The sequence below is a fragment of the Tupaia chinensis genome, unplaced genomic scaffold (assembly GCF_000334495.1).
Source record: "Tupaia chinensis unplaced genomic scaffold, TupChi_1.0 Scaffold143756_1, whole genome shotgun sequence".
Lineage (NCBI taxonomy): Eukaryota > Metazoa > Chordata > Mammalia > Scandentia > Tupaiidae > Tupaia > Tupaia belangeri.
Genome location: NW_006203605.1, coordinates 1,200,870 through 1,212,260, shown reverse-complemented (window position 1 = coordinate 1,212,260; position 11,391 = coordinate 1,200,870). Strand labels below are relative to the sequence as shown.

The 11,391-nt window shown below is 54.1% G+C and overlaps 1 protein-coding gene across 4 annotated transcripts; it reads left to right on the top strand.

Annotated features, from left to right (window-relative positions):
* Nucleotides 1-25: 25 nt before the first annotated feature.
* On the top strand, nt 26-9,319 carry LOC102496528 (uncharacterized). 4 transcript variants are annotated; one of them, XM_014582708.2, is made up of 6 exons: nt 26-111; nt 647-796; nt 4,825-6,111; nt 6,202-6,399; nt 6,436-6,930; nt 8,876-9,319. In XM_014582708.2, the coding sequence occupies exons 2-6, from the start codon at nt 655-657 to the stop codon at nt 8,884-8,886; spliced, it is 2,133 nt and encodes a 710-aa protein (XP_014438194.1). In that variant the 5' UTR covers nt 26-111; nt 647-654; the 3' UTR covers nt 8,887-9,319. The 4 variants fall into 4 exon arrangements, with proteins under 4 accessions (XP_014438194.1, XP_027622659.1, XP_027622658.1 ...); XM_027766858.1 differs by having other exon boundaries at nt 4,825-6,165; XM_027766857.1 differs by having other exon boundaries at nt 4,825-6,399; nt 8,879-9,319.
* The last annotated feature ends 2,072 nt before the right edge of the window (nt 9,320-11,391 follow it).

Sequence of the window (11,391 nt, the reverse complement as noted above, 5' to 3'; positions counted from 1 at the left end):
AGCGCACGCCGAAGCACGCCGGAGCATGCTCTTCGGCGGCGTACTGAGGCTGGGCGAGCAGCTGCGGGAACCGACTGGCACATTCGACGCAGAGGAGTCCTGGGAGTGCAGGTCGGGTGCGGACTGCGGAGTGGGAGGGCGAGGGCAGACAGTGTGGAGCCGCGGAGGGTGCCCCGTGCAGAGGCCGGGGAGCAGGGTGAGCCGCGGGCTGGCTCTTACCGGTGCGAGGGGAGCTTGGGCCTGGTGCAGGGTCAGGGTGGGCTGGGAGAAGGTGAGGACGAGGCCTGGGCTGGCGGGCCTATGCGCGGGGCCCCTCGGGTGTGGAACCCCAGAACGGCCCCCAGACGGCTGCCTTCGCACACCTCCAGGGCCACGGGCTCCCGGTGCTGCCGCAGCCCGAGCAGGAACCTGCTCGTGCCAGGTCGCACCCAGCCGCCAAGGGCAACTCCTCCGGGCCCCAGAGCAGCTGCTTTGGGCAGCCTGCAGGCAGCCCTGTCTCCTGGACCCCGGGTGAGCAGCACGGGAAGGCCTGGAGCCCCAGCCGACCCTGCAGTCCCAGGGGGAGCTGGAATGCCTTTAGTCTCCTCCGCCCCAGTGTGGGGGCTGAGTGCTCCTGTCCTTCCCTGACTGGCCACTGTTTTTTCAGCCTGAAAAATGAACCCCTTCATGGAAAACGGTGCACATTTTGCCAGCAGCAACGCCGGGCCCTTTTATATGCAAGTCGTGGGACAGCCACCATTCCCAGGCCTCTGGGGCCAGAACCCGGCTTATAATCCTCTCAGCAGTCCTGGGGCAGGTAAGGAGTGAAGACATGGATGGGATTAGGGACCCACCCTGTAAATCCATCCTGGGCTGAAAAGGTGTGTCAGCGACAGCAGAGGTGTAGTTTGTGTTAACGTCTGGATTAGGGCTCTGGGAGAGCCTCATGCAGCCAGTGTTCACTGAGTGAAGAAGGTACTCGATACTTTGTGACCTAGTCCTCTCCTTGGTTGGTTTTGTCAGACTGTAGGCCACTGGGAGGTGGTGAGCAGGTTTTGGGCCAGCCATGATGTTTCCTAAGGTCGCCCACCTGCCTTTTTGACTTGAGGTCTTATTTTCCGCTTATGATGGGACTGTCTGGATGTAACGAAGGCCCATCTGCGTAGCGATCTGCTCATTTCTCTGTTAAATCCGTAAAATGGGCCATTTTGTACTCTCAGTACTCCAGGGTATGGTTGCTGTCCTTGTTTCCCAGGGAGGAGGTGAGGCTCAGCGTTAGTGACTTCCCTCAGTTACTTTGTAATCAAGCCCAGAATCTTGTCCTAAGGTTCCGAGTTTAGCCTTGTTGGGAAAGGTACCTTAAGTGGGATTAAGCGCTACTTCCTGTCATTTTTTCAGTGAGATCTAGAGATGCTGAAAGCTGCTGTTTCCAGATTAACGTGCAGTGAAGGACAAGACTAGAGAAAATCCAGGGAAAGTAGGCATGCAGGACTTCTGTCAGTGTGAGGGCTCACTCGGGAAAGGGAAGGAGCTTCAGAGAGAAGGGGAGCGAGGGATGGAAGAAGGGGAACACGGACCGAAGCAGCAGAGTGGGTAGAACGGCAAGTCCAGGGAGTGTGCTGATCCGTTCTGATCCAGGAGTACCGATGTTGAGCCCTGCTGTGTGCCCTGCCATGGGTACGTGTTACTGTAGGTCAGGACGTGCATCGTGTCCGACGTGTCTCTGTTGTTTTCCACGGATTCATGCCATCATTGTTTCCACACACAAGGAATCTGAACACTCTACTGTTATCTTGGAGGGTTATTTTTTAGGGCTTTTCAGATTATATTTAGGTCCAGTTCAGTTTTTGTTGTTGTTTGTTTGCTGGTTTGTTTTTTTGGGTTTTTTGTTTTGTTTTGTTTTTTGCTTTTTGTTTTTTGCTATAAGGTGCATGCACTCACCAGACAGAGATACAGAAAGCAAGAAATCACCCCCCGGGGGGATGGCCATGCCACAATCCCTTCTCCATTCTCCTCTTGGTATCTTGGGCACGCACGCACACGCACCCGGTGTGAGTTTTAAGCCACCAGGTCCAGGACTCGAACCGCGGTCGACTACATGGGAGTCCAGCAACATAGCCATTACACTAACTGCTGGTCCCAATGTTTGTCTTTTCTTTAACCAGTATCACATTGTCTTGACTGCTGTAGGTTTACGGGGGGTCCTGCTCATAATCTGTAACATCACTTGTTAACTGTGATTGCACTGAATCCGTAGACCAAGTTAGGAAGAGCTGGCAGCTTCTGACCAGCAGGCATATGCTCAGGGCAGAGAGAGACTAAGCACTCCCAAATGGTCCCGGCTCTGCCACAGCCCTTCCCCCCACTCGTTCATCCTGTCAGGATCCTGGGCATAAAATGGTGAATGGGATGGCACGTTGCCACTGGTGCTGGAAATGGCACTGAGGTCTGCGTGGGGTCCAGCTCGTGCCATCTCAGCCACCTCTGCAGGTGGCCTGGGAGCCTGTAGTCCAGTGTTTGGGGTTTGGTACTGCGCTTGTGCCCCAGAGAGAGGAGAGTGGGAAATCACACGCGGGGGCAAGGCTACACTGCAGTCTCTTCTCCATTCTTCTCAGTGTTTTGGCTACATGTGTATGTGAGCTCGGCAAGACTTCCAAGCCTCCTGGTACAGGACTTGAACCATGCAGTCTGCCATGTGGAGTCAAGTGCCTTAATCTCCACTCTACCCGCTGGCCCAAGAACTGATCATCTTAATAGTGTTAAGATTAGCTAGCATGAACAGGGATAGCTCCTCATTTACTTAGTGTTTCTATCAGATTTTATTTTTTAAGGTTTTACTATAGGGCACTTGCCAGAGAGACACAGAATGTGAGAAATCACCCTTGGGGGAGAGGACATATTTGAAGTCCCTTCTCCATTTTCTTGAAAATTGGTTCGCATGCATGTGTGCCTCGCGTGAGTTTAGCTGCTAGGTCCAGAATTTGAACTGGGGTCAGCCATCTGGGAGTCCACTATTTTAAGCACTGTGCCACATGGTGGTCCCCCTTAACAGAATTTTAAAATTTCCCCCAAGTAAGATCTTTTGCATATGGTTTGATTTATACTTGTGTTTCTGGGTGGCTGCTAATGAAAATGGTATCCATTTAAACGTCACTTGTTCTTTGCTAGAGTATATGAAATTAATTGACTTGTGTAGTATCCTTGTGTCTTAAAACCTTGAAATAACCAGTCACTGATTTGTCGTCAAAGTCATGATACCTGTTTGCTTAGAAAGACAGGGAAACGTCATGACTTTTCCGACAACCCAAGATTCGGTTAAATACTATTTTTGACCATTCCTTTGGATTCTCTGCACATGTGGTCATGTTATCTGAAGTAGTAGTTTGTTTTTTCTTAGCTTTTCCTTTTTATTGCATTGGGCAAGGCATCCAGGAAGATGGGGAAAACCAGGGGAGAAGGAGCATCTTTGGCCTTTCTCAGATCACAGCAGGAAACTCTCGGTACTGGGCTGAGGAAATTTTCTTCCCTTCCTAGCTTACCAAGCTTTTCCTTTTTAACTTTTTTTTTTAAGTTTTTTGTCATAGGGCATGTACACCCTCTGGAGAGAGAAACAATGAGAGGGAAAGTGAGAAACCACCCCATCTTCCGCCAGGGAGATAGCCAAGCCACAAGTCCCTTTTCTATTCTCCTGGGGTCTTGGGCGTGCACACACATGCACCCGGCATGATTTAAGTCACCAGGTCCAGGACTCAAACTGGTTGTCCAAGTGGGAGTCCAGCAGTGTAACCACTGTGCCATCTGCTGACCTGAACCACGTTTTCATGATGAATCCTGTTGATTTTTCTGAAATGGTTTCCTGGTTCTGTGATATAATCACGTGACTGTCAGTCAGCCGGAGGGGTGGGTTTTATTAACTGCAGGGCGGGCCATCTCTGCATGCTTTCCATGAGTCCCAGTTGGTCCTGTGCTGCTCGGTATGTCCTCGGCCTTGGTGGAGGTGATGTTTGCTAGACGGTGTTTGCACCTCTGTTCATGAGGTGTACTTGTCTCCTCAGTGGGGAATGGTGCCACTTTTCTATCCTGTGGGGATTTGGGGCAAGCATGTACACTTGAGTATTTCCAGTCCCCGGGGCCAGGACTCAGACCAGGGGTGGGCCACATGAGATCTAGCACAGTTAGGCCCCCAGGCCACAGGGCAAGTCCACCCACAACCTTGGTACTCTGTTTCAGGGACCAGGAGTTGGTGCAGTGGTTACGTTGCTGATCAGTTTGAGTCCTGAACTTGGTGGCTTGAAACTCAATCCGGGCATGTGTGTGTGTCTGCCCAAGACCTTGAGAGGAGAGTGGAGAAGGGATTGTGATGTGGTCATACCCCCTGGGGGTGCTTTCTGTCTCTCTGTGTCTCTGGCGAGCTCACCCACCCCGTAGCAAAAAGGGCTTTAAATCCAGAGAACTGTCCCTCTTGCTCTGTAAGGTGTGGGTGAAGTCATACGGCTGGCGCTGCTGGGTTGTAGAAAGGTCATGATGTATTTTTTCTATTCATCACGACTTTTCCGGCAGTGCAGCACGACTGCCATGATTTATCCTTGTGTTCTCGGTCTGTTCTGCAGTGAGTAGAGGTACAGTTACGTGCACACAACCCGGTATGCCCTGGGCACTGCCCGAGACGAGAGGTCTGCTGCAGTGCTGAAGAAGGGCTCTGCAGTCCCACCACAGTTCACTCCGAGGAATATCTAGGGTGTAGCTGGGAGGTCTTAGTGAACAAGTGGCATGGAGGTGCCTTTTTTAACCACTCATGGCCACTGGCTGCAGGAGTCCTACAACAGCTAACTGTTTTCTTTGTAGGTTTCAGAAACGGAAGTTCGTGGTTGTCATACTCATCGGCGTTTGGCGAGTGTCCCATCTCTCTAATCCCACAGTCTCCGCCTCCCACCCTTGACCGCAGACCCGCGTTCCGCCGGTCTTACGCATCGCAGCTGCAGCAGTTTGATGGCTTTGCAAGAAAGAAAACCAAAGAGACCCCAGCTGGTCACAGGCAGGCAGCAGACACCCATTCACGAGGCAGCAGGCGTGACATAGGTCAGAGCGGGTCAGCCTGTATTTCTGCCATCCCTGTGGAGGCAGAAACTGACGGCATTTCTGGAGAATCATTCGAGCCTCTGCATCTCGCCCAGGAGAGGGGGCCACGTGAAAAGAGCTGTGATCATGCCTTGTACAGAAACACCCCTGGCCGGGGCTGTGCCTGTGAGAGGGAGGTCATGAGAGCAGAAGGGGGCCGTGGGTCCCTCGGGGTGCAGTCCTGGAGCACTGTCAGTGAGAGCAGCCATCTGTGTGACCGGGCCTGTGGTGAAGGCACAGCAGAGGACCAGGCCCAGCGCAGCCTGCCTTCAGGGCTCCCCTGTACCCCTGAGGGCAAGGGCGCGGCAACGAGGAAGGGAGCTTCCAGGGCCTCAGACGAGATCCTGGAGTCAGGCAGTGCTGTGCGGGTGACCGTGAGCCGAGGAAGGAGCAGGTGTGGGGACGTTCCCCCGAACCTGCTAGCTCTGGATACGAAGGCCAGTGAGGAGGTTCAGTTTGTTAAAAGCCAGAATAACCTGAAGTCACAAGTGTGCGAGTCGGACGATCTGAAGCAGTGCCCATCTCACACGGAAGCAAAGGCCCTGAGCCTGCCACCCAGTCCCCAAGGGCACCTGGGCAAAGGGAGGAGAAAGCCAGGCCTCCCAGAGAGCCACTGTCCCTCGCCAACCCCGCTGGCCCAGCCATCACCCCATGGAGACGAGGGGCCCTGCAGAGACAGCGGAGTGTACCAGCCTCCCCGTGAAGGTGAGGAGGCTGTGTCCGCGGGTGTGGCTGAGCTGAGAGAGGAACCTCGGAAGCCGCATCCGCCTGGCGTAAGACGTCCTCCAAGTCCCGTCCTGATTGCAGCGCCTGGTGCTAGAGTTGACCGAGGGATTCAGTGTGACATGAGCTGCATGGAGGAAGACACAGCACGGCCTGAAGGGGGCGACGAAGCTGGATGGTGGCTTGAAGGTAAAGGGGGCCTCGAAGGTGAACGGGGCCTCGAAGGCGAAGATGAAGGTGGATGGTGCTTTGTAGGTGAAGAGTGCAAGGAAGGTGAAGGGGGCCTCGGAGGTGAAGATGGCGATGAAGCTGGATGGTTGCTTGAAGGGGAAGGAGCCCTCGGAGGTGACGGGGACCTTGGAGGTGAAGGAGACCTCGGAGGTGAAGATGGCGATGAAGCTGGATGGTTGCTTGAAGGGGAAGGAGCCCTCGGAGGTGACGGGGACCTTGGAGGTGACGGGGACTTCGGAGGTGAAGATGGCGATGAAGCTGGATGGTTGCTTGAAGGGGAAGGAGCCTTCGGAGGTGACGGGGACCTTGGAGGGGAAGGAGCCCTCGGAGGTGAAGGAGCCCTCGGAGGTGACGGGGACCTTGAAGGGGAAGGAGCCCTCGGAGGTGAAGGGGGTGATGAAGCTGTTGAAGAGTGGGATTACAGTGCAGACCTATATGAGAAAAGTCGGTCGTATGTGACGCGCTACCTTAAACGTCAGGTTAAGGAAATGATGAGAGAAAGGAGACTGAATGCCGCCATCACCAGCCCCAAGCGACAGACAAAGTACATACTGTTCAATGAGCGCGGCTTCAGGTATCTGTTTTCTGAAATCGAGGAGAACGACAACGTGGAATTGTTATTTGAGGAAGATAGTGATGACATTTGTGTGCTAGACTACCATCTTAAAGAAGCTCCCAGAGGCTCCCTGCTTTTGTACGAGGGCCATATTTACCTACAGATTGGCCAGGAGATAGAGTGGAAACCTCGCAGGAAGCCTGCTCGCCACGCCGAGTTCCACAAGGTCTGGGTGAAGACCGAGGCGGGGGTGGCCAGGTACAGGAGTCTGTACGGATACCCCAGTTCACTCTCGGAAGATCTCGCATGGAGCGCACCTGAAGGTGAGTAGGCGGGGACCTCAGGGTCTGGGCCGGCAACCTGAGCAGGCCGGCTGTGTTCCGGGGTATGGCCTGAGACTTGTGATGGGTGGGGGAAGAACACAGGCCAAGCAGGATGGGTAGGTTCCGTTTGCTTTTGATCCTGTAGGCTGTAAGGGGACAACATAAATTGAGTAGAGAATGCCCAGAAATCCGATATGAGCAGAAACTTGAAGTAACTGGATATAAGGTGTGAAGAGCCTGACTTAGCTGGGAGCATAAGGTGGAGAATTGTTGACAAAAGTGATTTTTTAACTATTTAAAAGAAACATAACATTGTTTTAATTTGCTGTAACGTATGTGCGCTGCCCAGAGGGAAAGTGAGAAAGTGAGAAAGCAAGGGGCCAGGGCTGGGACTTGAACTCTTGGGGCTCCAGTGCCCTCACCACCACACTATCTGCTGTCCCCAATTTTTAATTTATTGTGGACTGGGACCAGCAGTTAGCGTAATGGCTATGTCGCTGGACTCCCACATAGTCGGCCACGGTTCGAGTCCTGGACCCGGCGGCTTAAACTCAGGCCGGGCGCGTGTGCGTGCGTGCCCAAGATCCTGAGAGGAGAAAGGAGAAGGGGTTGTGGTGTGGCCACCCCCCTTTGGGGTGATTTCTCGCTTTCTGTCTCAACGTCTCTTTTTCTCTGGCGAGCGCACGCACCCTATAGCGAAAAACCTCAAAAAAAATTTACTGTGGACGAGCAACTGTCCTAAGGGTTTTTACAGGTAGTAGTTCTTCTAACCCATTTTTTTTTAAGAATTATTTTATTCATTCATTTATTTTAACTTGACCAGAGAAAGTGAGAAAGCAAGCCACCAGGTCCAGGACTCAAACCGTGATCGGCCACACGGGGGTGTCCAGCACCTTAGCCACCACGCCACCTGCTGGTCCCCTGGCCCCAATTTTTAATAAAACAGATGGGTGCTTTGAGTTTGCACCTAGAGTAAATGGTAATATGGAAAATAGAGGAGATGTTACAAGAAAGGTGCCTTGTATTAGCTGTGGCTGGGCAGGGGGCGCGTGCGCGGGTGGCCTTGAGGCGAGGTCAGCCCGGCGTGCGCACCCACCTGGCACGCAGGTTTGTCTCACGTAGCATTTCTCTCCTGGAAGGGCCCTGGTGACCGCACTGCTCACTCATAATTACTCAGTTCTCACAGCAGTCGTGTGAACAAGCTGTACCTTCCTGAGGCAAAGGCTATAAATCGCCTTATTAAAATCGTCAGAGCCAGAGAGCACGCGTGCTAGCTAGAGGTGCGGTTGCGTGCCCACGGGGCACGGTCACGCCTTACCCCTCGTTGCTCCACGTGTCCACCCACAGTGATTTTAGGCGCCCACACATACGTGTCCGGCGTGGCTGGGATCAGAGCATGGCTGGCTGTGTGGGTCTGGCTCCCGGGAACACTGCTGGCCCTGTCAGTGACTTTCCTCTCAGTGTCCCCGTGTGGAGTGAGTGCTGGGAGCACAGCTTGTCCCTTTGGGGAAGGAGGAGGGCGAAAGGCTTCTTTCATCCGTTCCGTTCAGGTCGAGTCCTCCTACCTCCTAGACCCTGTCTCTAGAGTGTGCGAAAAGAGTCCCTTCACTTAAAGGCCATTCCTTCCCTGCAGAGTTCATAACAGGCTACTGACTAAGCTCAAATAAAACGTGAAGATAAGACCTGGGGTCCAGCAGGTGGTGTGGTGGTTTAGGTGCTGGACTTCCGCATGGCCAGCTGTGATTCCAGTCCTGGACCTGGTACCTTGAGACTCACCCTGGCACTTGTGCGTGCATGGCTGGGGTCCCGGGAGGAGACGGAATTGCGGTGTCCCCTCTGGGGGTGACGTCTCTCTCCCTCTCCGTGTCTCTCTCTCTGGCAAGTGCATGTGCCCTAAGACAACCTCTACCAAAAAAGTAATTAAAACCTTTTTTCCATTTTATAGCAGACATCTGAACTGAGTTCTACCACCGCAGATGCGGGTGTCCCGACGGGAGATCTCTCTGTGCTGGAAATAACACCCCTGGAGTAAGAAGACGAAATAGAACGCTTTTTGAACTAGATGTTGTGAGACAGTAAATAAATAAAATTACATGCGTGTGAACGTTTTTTTTCCCCTGACCAGAGGGAAGGAAAGGGGGAATGCGCCCGCTCTGTGGGAAATGGTCACGCCCTAGTCACCTCCATTTCTTACTCCTCAGGACCTTGGGCACACTCACCTGCGTGCCCACAGTGTTTCACTGGGCCACTGGGTCGGGCACTCGGCCATGTGGACCTAGCTGCGTAACCTCACCGTCACCCGGCCCACATCTGTGTCATTGTAAGCCTTTTTCCTTTTCCCTCAAAGTCGCTATCACTGCCAGGTAATCCTCAAAATTGTCCTTTTTTTGGGGGGAGGGGGAGAACTTTTTGCCATAGAGTGCACTTGCAGGAGAGATGGAAAGTGGAAAATCACTCTGCAAACCCCTCTCCTTTCTCCTTTTGGGATTAAGCCGCCAGGTCTGGGACTCGAATCACAGTTGACTAAATGGGAGTCCAGCGACATTACGCCATCTGCTGGTCCCTCAGTTTGTGAGTTCTTAAGATTAGTGAGAGAGGATCGGGCCCTATTTACAGGTAGATCGAGCGGCACCCACCCACACCCTGAGGAGAGCCCTGGCAATTCCGTTCTCACCATGTTCCTTTGACCTTAGACAAGCCTGAGGCGGCTCATGGTGCCCTTTCTAGGAGAATGCAGGGTCTCAGCCTGTAGGGGGCGTGTGGTGCCGGGTGCATTGGCGTGCCTGAGTGTGGGGCTCAGGAGGGTTTCGGGCTGGTGGTAGAATGTGATAGTCACACCGTGAGTTGAAAAGGGCACAGAAGAGCCGGGGCCAAGGCCAGAGCAGAGGCCCGGTGGTTGGTCAGAGGACAAGAGTGAAAGTCGTTCTGCCGGTTGGGTGGAGAGTGTGGAAGAGCGTGTTCGGAATCCAACGTGGAGGCTCTCAAGGGAAGTCAACAGACATTAGGACTCAGGAACGCCAAAGGCACCTTCAGGCTTAATGGCAAGGTCATGGCGGTCCTAGCAGGTGTGCGACCCTCCTCGGGAGCGCACTTCACGCTTTTACCGGCAGGAGAGCATGCTGTCTCAGGCCTTCGGCTCTTGAGGAATGATGCCTTCCACGGTAAGAGCTGCGGTCCTCGCCTCCACACATGCCAACGGTGCTGGGCCTTGGGCTGCTGCCCTCTGTATGGCCACCTGGGCCCCGGCCGGGCTGGCTCCTACCCCCCCAGGGCGGCAGACACAGGACCCACCCAGGTGGTCAAGGAGCCGCTTGCCAATTGACTCCCTGTGTTCTGAGCAGAAAGGACAGGCCAGCAGGCCACCGGGCCCTTCTCAGCTCAGGTCTGCTCCGGGGAGTAGGTCTAGGAGGCTCTGAGGTGACTGGGGCACCCCACCTTTCAACGGAGGGGCAAAGATGCCAGCCCCACAGTGTTGAGATACACCCTTTGTCCTTGGGGTACTGACCCTGGTCCTCAGGTGCTGAGCCCCGAACTCGGTTACTCACTTCGGTCCTTGGGTACTGACCCCAGTCCTCAGGGACTGACCCCTTCGTACATCACCTTTGGATATCAGTGGAAAATGGTTCCAGGGAACTGGAAAGTGCCCTCCTCTGACAGCAGGTGAGCAGGACCCTGGTGAAGTCACCATTTGCTGTCAGCAGGAAGCAGACACAAAAGACATTGCACCCTTTGCCCCACAATAGTTTTGGGGGCCTCAAACCCATAAGGGGGAATGTTGGGTGGGTGGATGGACACGAGTGAGTGGGGAGGGTGAGGTCAGGGGCATTGCCTACGGAAGGGCCCAGCCTACCGTTCTGCGGGCCAGACCCTGCGACTGCGGACAGGAGGCTTATGCACTCGGAGCAAACGCAGGGCTCAGTTCCGGAACCCTCCGGTGGCTTTCAGCTCACTCACATATCGCCCTTCCCCTCCCTCGCAGGTCCCCCCGAGGCACTCCTGGGAGCTAGGTAAGACCCGTCAGAGCAGGTGCGGAGGTGAAGGGGGGCCAGGAAGAGGAGTGGAAAACGGGGAAGAGACAGGAGAAAGCCAGTCAGGAGCAGGCAGGGCGGGCAGTGCCCACAGACCCAGGAGAAGCCCACAAGGTCCACCCAGCAAGGCTGGCATCCCGCCTGCTCCCACCTCTCAGGACGGACTTGCCCCTGTGTGTACTTTCGTCTTTCCCTGTCTCAGGTAACAATGGATTGTTTTAGATTACTTCTGTGCTATCTTGTAGCATTGGTCCTTCTGCGTTTGGCTATTTTGCTATTTTTGCCCATGATGTTGTAATGGCAGTGTATACAGCACTTCCTTAAAGATCAAGTCTATTTTTTTTTTGGGCGGGGGGAGGTTTTGGCTATAGAGTGTATGTGCTTGCCATAGAGACAGAGAGAGACAGAGAGACAGAAAGCGAGAAATCATCAC